General features: G+C 43.5%; 3 protein-coding genes across 7 annotated transcripts in view; 1 reads left to right on the top strand and 2 right to left on the bottom strand.

The window, feature by feature from the left end:
- Positions 1-10,193, bottom strand: part of LOC147021201 (uncharacterized) — a 183,451-nt gene extending 173,258 nt beyond the window's left edge. The window contains exon 1 of the mRNA XM_085893681.1: positions 10,001-10,193. The gene's annotated coding sequence lies outside the window, so the exon portion shown is untranslated. The remainder of the gene's footprint in view (positions 1-10,000) is intronic.
- LOC147021199 (uncharacterized) overlaps positions 1-14,187 on the top strand; it is a 476,008-nt gene that overhangs the window by 442,053 nt on the left and 19,768 nt on the right. The gene's annotated exons all lie outside the window — the stretch shown is intronic.
- LOC147021204 (uncharacterized) lies at positions 4,377-7,751 on the bottom strand. The gene is made up of 3 exons (XM_085893686.1): positions 6,871-7,751; positions 6,597-6,773; positions 4,377-6,499 (listed from the first exon to the last, which is right to left on the bottom strand). Exons 1-3 carry the CDS (start codon positions 6,961-6,963, stop codon positions 5,240-5,242), a joined length of 1,530 nt encoding a protein of 509 aa, XP_085749812.1. The 5' UTR covers positions 6,964-7,751; the 3' UTR covers positions 4,377-5,239.

Here is a 14,187-nt window from a genome sequence, read left to right on the forward strand (position 1 = left end):
TCTCTGCTGTATCTGAAATGATGAAATTTACACTCTATACATTCAGTGATAGAATGGGAAAGGGGTCTGTCGAAGGTTTTATTCCTGATATGTCAACGGGAACAAACACAGACCCTGGATATATTCAAAGGAAAGGAATGTATAATGATGATACAAAAGCAGAAAATAGTTTTACTGTGGCAGTTCCTCTTAAAGGTATATTTGGATTTTGTGATTATGATAAAGTTCTGTATGGTCTTAAAATTAGATTTCAACTACAAAGGAATGATAATGAAAATAGATTGCTTTTTGGTGTTGGTAATGCTTTTGGTGATCAGAATAAATTTGTAATTGAGGAGATGAGTTGGTATATCAGTGAATATACTCCTAATCTTAAAACAGAAGAGATGTTGAATCGAAGACTTAACTCAAAGAAACCACTCAGTGTATCATACCTCAAAAGAAGATGTCAACACGTTAAACTCAATCAAACTACTTACACGTGGAATTTGGGTGTTCTGGAAGGAAAGCCACGATATCTGTGGATGATTTTTAAAAAGCCAGATGGTGATACTGCGACTGATAAGAATAATGCATTGAGTGATAATGCTAAGGTGAAACAACTTCGCGTTTCTCTAGATGGAACATTTTATCCACGAGATAGATTGGAAATTAATTGGGAAAAAATGATTTTGCTGAAGCATACAAGTCTTACCAAAAGGTGTGTGAAAGTAATGGAAATAAAGAACCTATTTTGGATATGACAGCATTTAAAAGTTTGTATACAATCTATACGTTTGACCTGAGCGCTCAAAAAGAAACTATAAAGTCTAATCGAGTGGATACTTCCCTATACATTGAAAGAGGAGAGAGTGAAGAAGTTGATACATATTGTTTGCTTTTGGAAGAAACAGAATTGCAGATTAATACAGATAATGGTGTGATGATTAGTCTCACATAATTTTTTGTTAAATAAATGAGTGGCAAAGTACCAACTGGGGTATATGTTAATCAAATCAATCTTCATAAACTATCATCTTGTGTTCAAAATCAAAAGCCTTGTACGATTAACGTTAATACAATTCAGAGAAAAGGAGCAGTAAGAATTGATGTTTTGCTCACAAGAGAACAGGTTAAAATCTTGAATGACACTGGCTCACTTAAAATTAAAATGACAAAACCAATGTTAAAAAAATATTCAATAAGAGAGACGAGTGGAGGATTTCTCCCATTTCTAATTCCTTTATTTGCTGGTTTAAGTGCGGTTGGAGCATTGACGGGTGGTATTTCAACAGCGGTCAAAACTGCCAACGAAAGGAAGGCTCAACTCCAGGCTCAAAAAGAATTGGAAAGACATAACAAAGAGTTGGAGAAACAAATTAGTGGAAGTGGTGTAATTGTAGATTTTGCTGAAAAACTTGAAGGTCTGCCTGATAAAGCGAGATTGTTAGTTGGAGATATGCTTTCTTCTATAGCACAAGCAGGTGTAAAATTAACGAAAAGAGGTAATGGATTATATCTTTCTAATAAATAAATGAGCATTGATGAGTGGTTTAAAGAATTTGGAAAGAATACAACATCAAATTTACAACTTGCCAAATATTGTAAGAAATTAAAAATTCATAATGTGGTTATTTGTATGAGAGATGAATTAACAAATGTGTCGAAACATACAAAGAATATTATTATGAACTTAGAAGATAATGATGGGAACGGTTCTCATTGGGTTTGTATTTTTAATAGTCAAGACAAATATTATTTTGATAGTTTTGGTCTTCCACCACCTGTTGAAGTCATAAAATTCTTACAGAATGGTGTTTATCAAACATTTCAAGTCCAAGAATTAAATTCCAAGTGTTGTGGTCAATTATGTCTATATGTGTTATTTCAACTCAACAAAAATAAAAAATTTTATGATATTATTTTTAATCTAATATAAATGACTTATGTTGGTAAAGATGGTTCTATCTTTGGTGTATCTCAAGAACTGGATATTGATTTATCAAATTATTACACAAAGGCACAGGCTGAACGACATAAATATAATATAAACAAAAATATTAACATGAAAAATGCTTATAAATTAAAAAATTATCCAAGCCCGACTGACGCGAATGACTTGGTGAGATTAAGCGATTTATCACAATATATATACTTAAATAAAACGGCTGTGTATTCTAAAGATACAGAAGTGTTGATATTATCTCCAGGTCATACAGAATTCACAGTTCGAATTAAAATAAATTTTTATAAAGAAGGGCGTATCGTTTGTATGAGAATAGAACAATGGGGGTATGATATGAATGATTTAGGGTATAATTGGTCATTTAAAATTAACCTCGAAGACCTGGAACAATTAAATCAGTCTCGTAAGGAAGAATATTATCCACTTGGTATCGAGAATGAGTTTTGTGGAGCCACGATTAGTAAACAACAAATAAAAGAATTTAATAAGGGTAAATATAATAATGGTTTTGCCCTTGTTTATCTCATGAAAACAGAAAAACAGGATTATATATAATAAGTAAGGAAATACAAAATGATTTAACTATGGGAAGATGGGGAGGTGTTTCGTGCCATAATATTATTCTAACATATATTTCTAATACATAAATGACAGCAAGAAGGCTTCAAGAAAATTATCATTTCTGTGTCCAAGCATACCTTCAAGAAAAGGGTATTCGGTATTTTAATAAATATGTTCTACAACATAAGAATGAGGTATTTTCAATAAAAGATTGGCATTATGCTGATGTTGATAAACCAACAACTTTAGATTTAATTAGAATGTTAAATAATGAAAAAATTATAAGGTTAAGAAAAGGTAAGGCTCTTTTAGAAATTCAAAAGAAATTTTATTGGTTTCCTGTTGTAAAAAAAATTATTTTGGATACAGGAATAACAAGAAATCCTGATGAATATATGTATAATATTCTATGGGGTGTAAACGATTCAAGTATAGTAAGGGATGAGGAAGGAGTTGAAGAAGAGAGGGAAGAGGAGGAAAAGGAGAAGGAGGAGAGAGAGAAGGAGGAAAGAGAGAATAGAGAGAGGGAGAAGAAAGAGAAGGAGGAAAGAGAGAAGAGAGAGAGGGAGGAGAGGGAGAAGAGAGAGAGGGAGGAAAGAGAGAGAATAAATAAATATCAAAATATGGAAACCAGTGAGATTCAAAAAAGAATAGAGGTATTAAAGAAAATAACTCATCCCACCAGGAAGGAATACAAAGAATTAACAAGTCTATTTGCAATACTTTCAACAAAACTATTAGCATCGTCAAGCTATTCATTTTAATTCAAGTTTTTTCTTAAATAAATGGAGGAGAGAGTGAAGGCATTTCTAAGGATTCTTTATGTTTTAAAAATTAAGATTCAAATGTGCATGTTGGAAACTAAAAAGGTTTTTGCACTCTGCAGGAATGTTTCTCATAAATAAATGAGTTATTGTCTCAAATGTAAAAAGAAAACTAATACTAAAAATATTTCATATATTAAAAGTAAAAATAACAGGGTTATACAAAAAGGTATATGTTCGGTGTGTGGTTCAAAAAAAAAATCAATTTATCTCCAAACACAAACTCGGAGGAGATATACAAAAGTTTTTATCAGGAAGTAAATTTACAACTACTGGAATACCAGGGGAATTACATCTTCCAGGGTATTCTTTCTGTGGTCCAGGCACAAACTTAGATAAAAGATTAGATGAGGCAGACAATCCTAAATCCTGGAGTAAACCAATCAATAGAGTTGATGAAGTGTGCATGAGACACGATATTGATTATGGGAATACCACAACGTTGGAAGAAAAGCATGAAGCCGATAGAGAAATGTTGTATAATTTGTCTCTGATACAAAATCCAACCTTGAGAGAAAAAGTTGATAGGTTCATCGTGAAGAAGATGATTAGTGCTAAATTGAAACTTGGACTTGGAAATTCAAAAAACTTATAGGCTCTAATGATGCCATTAAGACTGAAGAGCAATTAGCTGATGAATTACATAAACCAATATTCACAAAGTTTCAGAGAAGGAAAGTTTATTCCAAGGAAGTTGATTATATCTGGTCTGCTGATTTGATTGAACTCAATAATGATAAGGGGTACAAGTATGCTTTAACCGTTATTGATTTGAGGAGTAGATATGCGTGGGTTGTCCCTTTAAAAAACAAAACAGGTAATACTCTTATGTTAGCTTTTCAACAGATATTTAATAAAAGTAAGAGAAAACCTAAGAAATTGTGGACTGATGAGGGTAGAGAGTTTTATAACAAGACATTTATGAATTTTCTAAAAAATAACAGTATTACATTATACAGTACCTTTAATGAAGGGAAGGCAGTTGTTGTTGAACGTTTTAATCGTACCTTAAAAGAGAGACTATATAAAAAATTCACACAACTCGGTTCACAACAATGGTTATCTTTTATTCAGGATATTGTGGATAAGTATAATGACACGATTCACACGTCAACGAATATGAAGCCATCAGAAACATTTACAAAATTAAAATATGAAAAAGAGATTAATGTCAGAAAACCTAAGTTCAAAGTTGGTGATATCGTAAGAATATATAGGTGGAAATCTCATTTTGAAAAGGGTTTTACTGAACGATGGACGAAAGAACTTTTTAAAATTGTTGATGTAATAGATACAGTTCCTTGGACTTATAAAATATATGATTTGGAAGGGGAAGAGATTTTAGGTTCATTTTATTCACAGGAATTACAAAAGACAAAACTAAGCAGATAATACACCTTTGTGGACACTCGAGGGCCAAGTCCGAGGTGTATAACAGTATATAATGTGTGTCAAGGGGTGGACGTTCTTACATCTGTGAACCCCAAACACAGAATCCTCAACTGAATAGTCAAGGCTTAACTTTTGTTTGTGTGTGTGTGTGTGTGTGCAATGGGAGCAATAGGTTGGCGCTTCACTCCCTCCTACTATACACCGTTGTGGACACTCGAGGGCCAAGTCCGAGGTGTATAACAGTATATAATGTGTGTCAAGGGGGACGTTCTTAGATCTGTGAACCCCAAACACAGAATCCTCAACTGAATAGTCAAGGCTTAACTTTTGTTTGTTGATGTGTATGTGTGTGTGTCCCAACCCTCACATTCAAAATCTCAACCCCAACCCTCACATTCAAAATCTCAACCCCAACTCAATCCTCACCCAACACAGTCTTTTTCAAAATGAGATTTCCACCCATATATATATATTTTTACGTTTTTTTTTCTTCTTCCAATTCTGTCTTTTAAGGCTTTCAGGTTTGATAACGTAGAAAGGGGGAGTAAGCCTGCACTTTCTTCTCAGAACGAACAATGTATATTTTTTGTTTTTTTCTCTTCTTCCAATTCTGTCTTTTCAGGCTTTCAGGTTTGATGACGTAAAAAGGGGGAGTAAGCCTGCACTTTCTTCCCAGAACTTTCTTGATCTTGCTCCCATCAAGCACCATCCGACAAAGAACTACATCGATAGGTTTAGATCCCAAAGAGTGATAGCAACTCCAAAAGTCTTCAAAATATAAATAAATAAAATAATAATAATAATAAATAAATAAATAAATAAATAAAAGCCCCCAAAAAAGTTTCAAGTGTCCAACATAAACCCAACTTTCCAAGTCTTCAAGGTATAACCACATTCCCGTTGAGTTTCCAAGATATGTATCACATTGTGAGTTATCAATCCAGAACCCACATTTCAAGTATTCAAAGTAAAACCAACTTACAAAGTCTCTTAAGGATAACTCATTTACTGATTTTTTCAAAATTTGTGAGTCTCCAAGGTAGGACCCATATTTAGAACCATCTTGGCAGAACCCTTTTCCTGAGTCTCCAAGGTAGTTATTTAAACCATCAAGGCAGAACTCATTTACTGATTTTTTCAAAATTTGTGAGTCTCCAAGGTAGGCCCCATATTTAGAACCATCTTGGCAGAACCCTTTTCCTGAGTCTCCAAGGTAGTTATTTAAACCATCAAGGCAGAACTCATTTACTGATTTTTTCAAAATTTGTGAGTCTCCAAGGTAGGCCCCATATTTAGAACCATCTTGGCAGAACCCTTTTCCTGAGTCTCCAAGGTAGTTATTTAAACCATCAAGGCAGAACTCATTTACTGATTTTTTCAAAATTTGTGAGTCTCCAAGGTAGACCCCATATTTAGAACCATCTTGGCAGAACCCTTTTCCTGAGTCTCCAAGGTAGTTATTTAAACCATCAAGGCAGAACTCATTTACTGATTTTTTCAAAATTTGTGAGTCTCCAAGGTAAAACTTGTATTCTGGCTCATCAACGTATAACTTGTTCAGTGGGTATTGTCTTGATAACTCACAATGAGTACTATTGCTGTAAAACTCTTTTTCAGGATTTTGCTGGTCTCCAAGGTATAACTCTTTGGTTGGGTCATCAAGGACGAACTCGTTCTGTGGGTCTTGGTCGCTCATAAGGTCTTCAACCAAGCCAACAATTTCGCCCCAAGTTGTAGCAAAAGCAGTATTTTCATTTCGTATTTCAGACACAATTTCCTGTGAGAGAAAATAATAATGTATTAATTAAGTTATTTAATTATTAAATGAGTATGCTTCAATCAAAGTTTGAAAATAGGAAAATAAAAAATCTTACCTCAATAGATAAGAGGTTTGAATCCAGTTCATCAACTTGAAGGTTTAGTTCCATAGAAGACAGAGAGTTCCAAGGAACACCAAAGTCATCCCACTCAAGGTCTTCAACCAAGCCAACAATTTCCCCCCAAGTTGTAGCAAAAGCAGTATTTTCATTTCGTATTTCAGACACAATTTCCTGTGAGAGAAAATAATAATGTATTAATTAAGTTATTTAATTATTAAATGAGTATGCTTCAATCAAAGTTTGAAAATAGGAAAATAAAAAATCTTACCTCAATAGATAAGAGGTTTGAATCCAGTTCATCAACTTGAAGGTTTAGTTCCATAGAAGACAGAGAGTTCGAGACAAGCACACAAAACACCATTGCCAGCAAAAACAAATGTTTAAAATGGAGCCTGGGTTTGAAGCTTTTATAGAGAAAGACTGGTGGGTGTGGTTTCCTTTGGAAATTCCCTGGGCAAGCCTAGGCAAGCCTTCATTGGGAAATTTTTCAAAACCATAACATCCTGTAATTTTCTAGTGATTTCTTTGTGAGTCAGAGATGAACTGGAAATGATGTAAGAGTGGGCGGGGTTTAGCAAAAGTAGGCGGAGCTTAGGAAAAGTGGGCGTGGCTTAGAAAAATACCTTATGAAAAGTGGGCGAAGCTTAGCAAAAGTGGGCGGGGCTTAGGAAAAGTGGGCGTGGCTTACAAAAAATACCTCATGAAAAGTGGGCGGAGCTTAGCAAAAGTGGGCGGGGCTTAGGAAAAGTGGGCGGGGCTTAACAAAAAATAACCTGTGGCTCAGGAGGTGGTCAAACAAGAGCATTAAGAGAAGTTTATCATTTCGTAATGGCACAAATGGGGTATCTTAAAAAATATAAAGATTCAAATGTTTTGTTTGTCAATATTTTAGATGGGGATTATTGTGCAAAGAAAATTAAACTATTGAAGGAATTTGAGAATGAACAAATCTTTATAGGTTCAATGAGTGAGCTGTTCAACCCCCAGGTGTTCAATTCAATGAGGTTCAACCTCCAGGTTAAAAGGGGAGACAAATAAATATACCTTGGGATAAAAAGGGGATTTATTTTTAGGGAAAAAAAATATGAATCGCTGAAAATCCCCCATTCATTTACATGGGGAAAAGTGAGCCAGAATCAGTATTCTTACCCTACTTATATATATATATTAAGCCTAGTTAAGCCTGGTGTTGGCGCAGTGGTTAGGGCAGCGGCTTGGGATCCAAAAGGACCTGAGTTCAAGCCCCGTTGAGCCACTGAATTAATACACCAGGGGGTTGACTCAGCCTGTCATCCTTCCGAGGTCGGCGAAATGAGTACCAGTATACTGGGCCGGTGTATACCCCGGTTAAAATAGGTGTACCATATCCCTGTGTTGTAAGAGGCGACCAGGGTTGCGTCAGGAAGGGGATCCGGCGTAAAACATGTGCCAAATCACTATGCGGATCATACGGATGATCCGCTGTGGCGACCCCTAACGGGAGCAGCCGAAAGAAGAAGAAGAAGATATATATACATATATATATATATATATACATACATATATATATATAGATATATATATATATATATATATATATATATATATATATATACATATATACATACATATATATACATATATATATATACATACATATATATACATATATATATATATATATATACATACATACATACATACATACATATATATATATATATATATATATATATATATATATATATATATATATATATATATATTGTTGCGGATTCCGCGCCCGCCGGCGTGCTGACGGCCACGTAACTCGAATCGCGGCACGTCGCCCACCGGACGGACAATCCAGTCGTGACCCTCTCGGACTAACGCCGGGAACCAGTCACGGGTGGACCTTTCGGTCTCACCGCGATCGAGCCAATCAGCCCCCGCGTGGGATAGGGTTGCTCGCCAAATTCGACCTACCTAAGTACCCACGCGGAGGGTAGACCGGGCGATCGCACCTCGCCGCAGGTCGACTTCGGACACGGGCCACTTAAGCGACCCGTTCCGTACTATCAGAATAACCGAGCGGTGTTATCGTCGACCTCGACGGTTCGATTAATTATCGGGCGTACTCAGCCCACTACCAACCCTTTACGTGAAGCAAGATGAGGATTCAATGGGGGAAAAGACGAAGCGAAGCGGGAGAACAGTTCAACAATAAAGCACATTTATTCGCGACGAACGGAAAGCACACAAATACAATTCCACCAAATGCACACAGAAAAAACACAATTCCATTTACACAAAAAGCAAATATAAAAGTGAAAACACAGTGCAGAGCTAATACCGACTACCGAGCACACGGCAACACTTATACAATTCTACTTCACAGACGGCGCCGACAACACATACCCAAAACCAAGGAAAAGAAATATCCTCAAGAATGAGGCGGGCCTGAGGCCGAGACCGGGTCGCGCCTACCCGTCTGGTGATGAGACGCGGAGCGGCGATGGCGCCTCACTCCGCGGGCCTCGCGGACAGTGCCTGGCAGGGGGTGGGAAAAGGGGCCCCCTTGGTCGCACTATCTCAGCGCGGGGGGAAACAGGAGGGGGTTGCTGATGCTCGGGGTATAGAGGATCTTTATTATCCCTGGTGTGCGTCTCCACCTCGGCCAGGTCGCGCTGCCGGCCTCCCTCGGGCGTGCAGCTCCTGGCACCGACGCGAGCACCCCCTCGTCTGCCCTCGCCGCTGCCGCCTCTCCGCCTCTGGACTCTCCACCCTGGACTCTTCTTTGGACTCTCCTCGTTGGACTCTCTTCAGCTTCTCCAGCTACTGCAGGCTTCGGGCTCCAGACTTCCACACTCGTCCCCTCCGTTCCGACTCCTTCTCGTTCTGCTGACTGACGAACACCGTCCTTTTATCCCCCCGTAGCTTCGCCTTTGACCCCCTCCCTTTGACCTTTCACCTCGCTCCCCATTGGCCTGAGAAAAAGTGGGCGTGAAGGCTTTTTGATCCACAAATTTGCATATATCGATCGTTCTGGAGGCGGGGCCAAATCGCCCCTCGCTCACCGATTGGACGGCAAAAAGTGGGCGTGTGTCGTTTTTGATCCGTTTTTGAAGCACAAAATCCGTGATTTTGTACACGCTGTTCAACGTGCGCCCTGCACGAGTCCAACACCGGGACCCACAGCGGGGCAAGAACGGTGGCGATGCTACGGTTGCGAGGTGTGACGTGAAGGTCGTGGCGGTTGTGGTGAAGCGGTGTTGTGGTTGGTGGTTGATGTTGTGGTTGTGATCATGGCGGTTGGTCCAAAATAAAGATAGTAAAAGAAAAACGGCTATCCTGAAGAGTCGCAGCTCGCATAAATGACATGTATTCCCACTAGACAACGGGTTTGGGCCTAACTACACATGTACTTACCGAGATCTCACCTAAGGGACCTGAATGGTGGTTTGCGAATTTGGTAACCACAACACGACCCCCTTCCCTTTTTACAGACTCGTCCCGAGTCGTCAAATTTTCGTGTGCCATCATGTGTAGTTTTCCCCTAGTACATTTTACCTACGGATCCCTGAGTGCGACATTCATGGTATTCGTGTCCCCAAAATAAATAACCTGAGGGCTGCGTAACTATCTAAACAAACTCACTCACACGGACGACTTAAATAAAATTGCCGGCGCTAAGACATACATGCCGGGGGCACACTCATATTTACAGTACATCTTAACCTTAACTTACAAATTTTACACTAAACCATGGCCCAGGATCACTGAACTCTGCAAAAGAAAAGCAGTTAGCAGGGAGCCAGGCTGCCCACATGCAGTCTCTGGCTCAAACAATGCAGGTGACAGGGAACGTGGCTGGCTGCTCACACGCAGTCCAAGGCCTTCCCTTTTGAACTGAACGCAGTGAACCACAACGGTGCATGGGCTGCACAAACGCAGTCTCCGTGCCAGCTCAAGTGGCACACGCAATGAGCACAACGAATGGATGCATGAACGGTTTGAACTGAATGCAGTGAACCACAACGGTGCATGGGCTGCACAAACGTAGTCTCCGTGCCAGCTCAAGTGGCACACGCAATGAGCACAACGAATGAATGGATGAATGGATGGACGCAAAACACGGTGCACGGGCTGCCACTGCAGGCCCGTGTTGTAGCTGCCAACAGGGCAGTTCTCGCAGCTTGCAAACTGTTGCCTTGCGGATCCTGGCGCACATGGAAATGAACAGGGGGGGGCAAAGCAAAAATTGAACGGGGCTGGTGAACGTGGGCAGTGGGCATGGCATGGCAAAGGCAAGCAGGCAAACACAGCCCGCAGAAGAAGGCCGCTGCAGGCAAACTCAGCCCACAGAACCAGGCCGTTGCAGGCAAACACAGCCGGCAGATGAACTGGCCGGCACAGGCCTTGAAGTACCACAGCTGCAGATGATCCGGGCCGGCACAGGCCTTGCAGTAACACAGCCAGCAGATGAACTGGCCGGCACAGGCCTTGCAGCACAGCAGCTGCAGACGATCCAGCCGGCACAGGCCTTGCAGCACAGCAGCTGCAGACGAAGTTGGCCGGCCTCCGCCTTGAAGCAAAACACGGCCAGCCGATGAAGTTGGCCAGCCTTTGCCGTTCAATGGAGGTTGGTGGAGGGAGTGCGGTGGGGCTGGCCACTTGGAAGGCGGGCTCGGACCTACCTACCTGTCTCCCTCCCAACCTATCGCCTTTGCCTGTCACTGTACATACCCACTCCCTTAATTTGTCAAACCCCAATTTAGCCCCAACTTAATTTTTTTTTTTTGTTGTTTTTATTTTTACTCCCCCACTATAAATCGTCCCCTAACCCCCTTTATCGTCTTTGTTCGGCTAACCTATCCTGTCACCGAGCCTACTCCCAACCCCTACGTTCCCTTCCCGGAGGGGAATAAGGGAGAGCTAACGTCCTGTGTCGAGGCCCACCGAAGCCTCAGAATGGCCTCCCCAGAGTTCGGCGATCTATAACCCAAAGTGGGTCCAGCGGCCCACAACGAGAGCGAGGGGATGGATGGTGCGGAGGGGTACATCTCCTAATCTACCCTAACCATTTAACTGTTAAACTACCCCGGGGCTTTCAACAAGCGCCTCTCGCTTAAACTATTGGTTCTAACAACCCAGATTCCCGTCGCCTGTGTTGGTGTCCTTACAATTTCGGGCCTCGCCCCCCAATTTTCTCTCCGTGCCCTCACACGGTCTCCTGGCTGGCACACGTGGCTCCCTTTAGCAGGCACGACCCTCTGCCAATTCTCCGACGATGGCACCCCCGGGCACTACACTGCCTCCGAGCCTACCAGCTCCCTAACACCGGGGAGTGCCCCCCATGGCACCTCCCCTGAAACGCACACGTGGCAGGCCGGCCTCCCGGGCCCCTTTCCGAGGGTCACCCGTGCCCACAACACTACCCACGCGGCTAATGGCGCCCCGGGCCCCCGCACCAAGCAGGCGCACCCGTGCCCACTACTCGATCCCGGCCCCCCATGGGCCCATGGCCTACCGCGGCCGACTAGCCTGGTGCCCGGGGTACCCACTCAGCGATACTCACCTTTCGCAGCCACGCTCCCAAGCCCGTCAACAGGGCTCCTGCACCCCTCCAAATGGGTTTCGAGCCTACATTCCCACCAACAGCAAAACGACCTCCATTTTTCAATTTGACTAACCCAGCTAACTCACTTTACTCTGACCCCGGGGTCCCTTGGGCGGGAGTCACTCCTCCCCCCAATCACTCATCGCACCATGCATTCCCCATTCACTCCACACACACAGACCCGCTGGCCTCACTCACTCACCAAGCACATGCTTCCACTTCACTCACCAACAACTCTTCAACACACTCACCGCTGAACTCTGCCATCCTTCTAACTACATCCCCTAACTAACTCGTGCTCCCACGTCATCCCTTACACTAGTAGCACGTTCCTTTTAACACTACGTAGCTAAACTACGTCCCCTCTACACATTCACAAGTCTGTCACGGTCTCCAAATCAATCATTTTATTTCCCAACCTAAAGCTCACTAAATCCCTCTAACTAATCCATTCCACGGACTCCATGAGGACTTACCCCTGCCCCATGAAGTCGGTCTAACTAAGCTAACCCTTCCCCCTAACTAGTTTCCATCCTGTGCCCCGGGTCAAGGGGGTCTTTCACCCCTTGCCCAGGAATCCTTTGCACCCGAAAGTGAGGCTTGCTTTTTTTTTTTTTTTTCATTCGCAGCACCTGCGCAGCAACTCAGAGCTCGCGCACTTTGCACCTGCCCGTGACGTCATGCAGCTGCACGTGTTCCTCGTCCCTCCTTGGACGGGACCATCCGGCAGAGATACCCCTCCTGCCGGATTCCAACCCCACGTGCAGCCATGACGTCACCGTGCGCATAAAAAAAACACAAGCCCCACGTCTCGAGGGGTTTCCCACGCGAACACATGTGCTTTGCCCGTTGGAGCTTAACACACACACACACACACACACACACACACTCACACACACACACACACACAGACACACACACACACACACACGCACACACACACACACACACACACACACACGATCGCGTGGAGAACCCGTCCGGTCCAAATCCATTTACCTGCCTAAACTTTGTCCGTCCGCGGGATCGGCAAATCCACCGCGTGCGTTTCCGGACCGGGACTTCACTCTCGCAAGCGAGCACGTGGCGGTCTCGTGCGTTGCACAGCACGAACCGCGTGCTCACTGCTGGGCGAACCCGGCACGGTCCCCGAAATAGCTACAGCCGCTACTCGGCTTTCTTTCCTCTGTCGCCGTCTCCGTGTCCATTCCACACACGCATACCTGCGTGTCACGACGCACACAGTCCACTCCATCACATTCACACCGGGAGACGCGGCTGCGTGCTCCCGCATGCCAACCGACATCTCCCTCACATACCGCTCTCTCACACACACGGTCTCCCTTGCACACAGCGACCTTGCACACGGCCGTTCACTCACGCGTGCGGGGGCACTCACCCGCGGTGCCTCACTCGCACTCCGTGCCTCATCCACACACACGGGGGCACTCACCCGCGGTACCTCACTCATACACACGGCGACACTCACACACGCGGTCTCTTCCACACACGGTGCCTCACCCACACACGCGGGGGCACTAACCCGCGGTTCCTCACTCACACTCCGTGCCTCACTCACACACGGCGTGCTGGGAAGCACGTACTCCGACACCATCGCCACCACACCACTCACACACGGGGTCGCTTCCACACACGGTGCCTCACCCACACACGCGGGGGCACTAACCCGCGGTGCCTCACTCACACTCCGTGCCTCACTCACACACGGCGTGCTGGGAAGCACGTACTCCGACACCATCGCCACCACACCACTCACACACGGGGTCGCTTCCACACACGGGGACGCACTCACACCTTGCACCACACACACAGGGACAACTACACTGGGGATTCGTGTCCCCACAAGGGTCTCCGGGGCCTCTATACCCCCCAAGCTCTCCGTGCACCCGTCCACAGCACCCGTCCCCTCAACCTCGCAAAGCACGACCGAACTCACCTGGTCGTGACTCGCCTCAAGGGGGCATACTCCCTCCTCTCGTTCCTGGA

The sequence above is a fragment of the Eptatretus burgeri genome, chromosome 8 (assembly GCF_056783735.1).
Source record: "Eptatretus burgeri isolate ZD-2024b chromosome 8, Ebu_testis_v1, whole genome shotgun sequence".
NCBI lineage: Eukaryota > Metazoa > Chordata > Myxini > Myxiniformes > Myxinidae > Eptatretus > Eptatretus burgeri.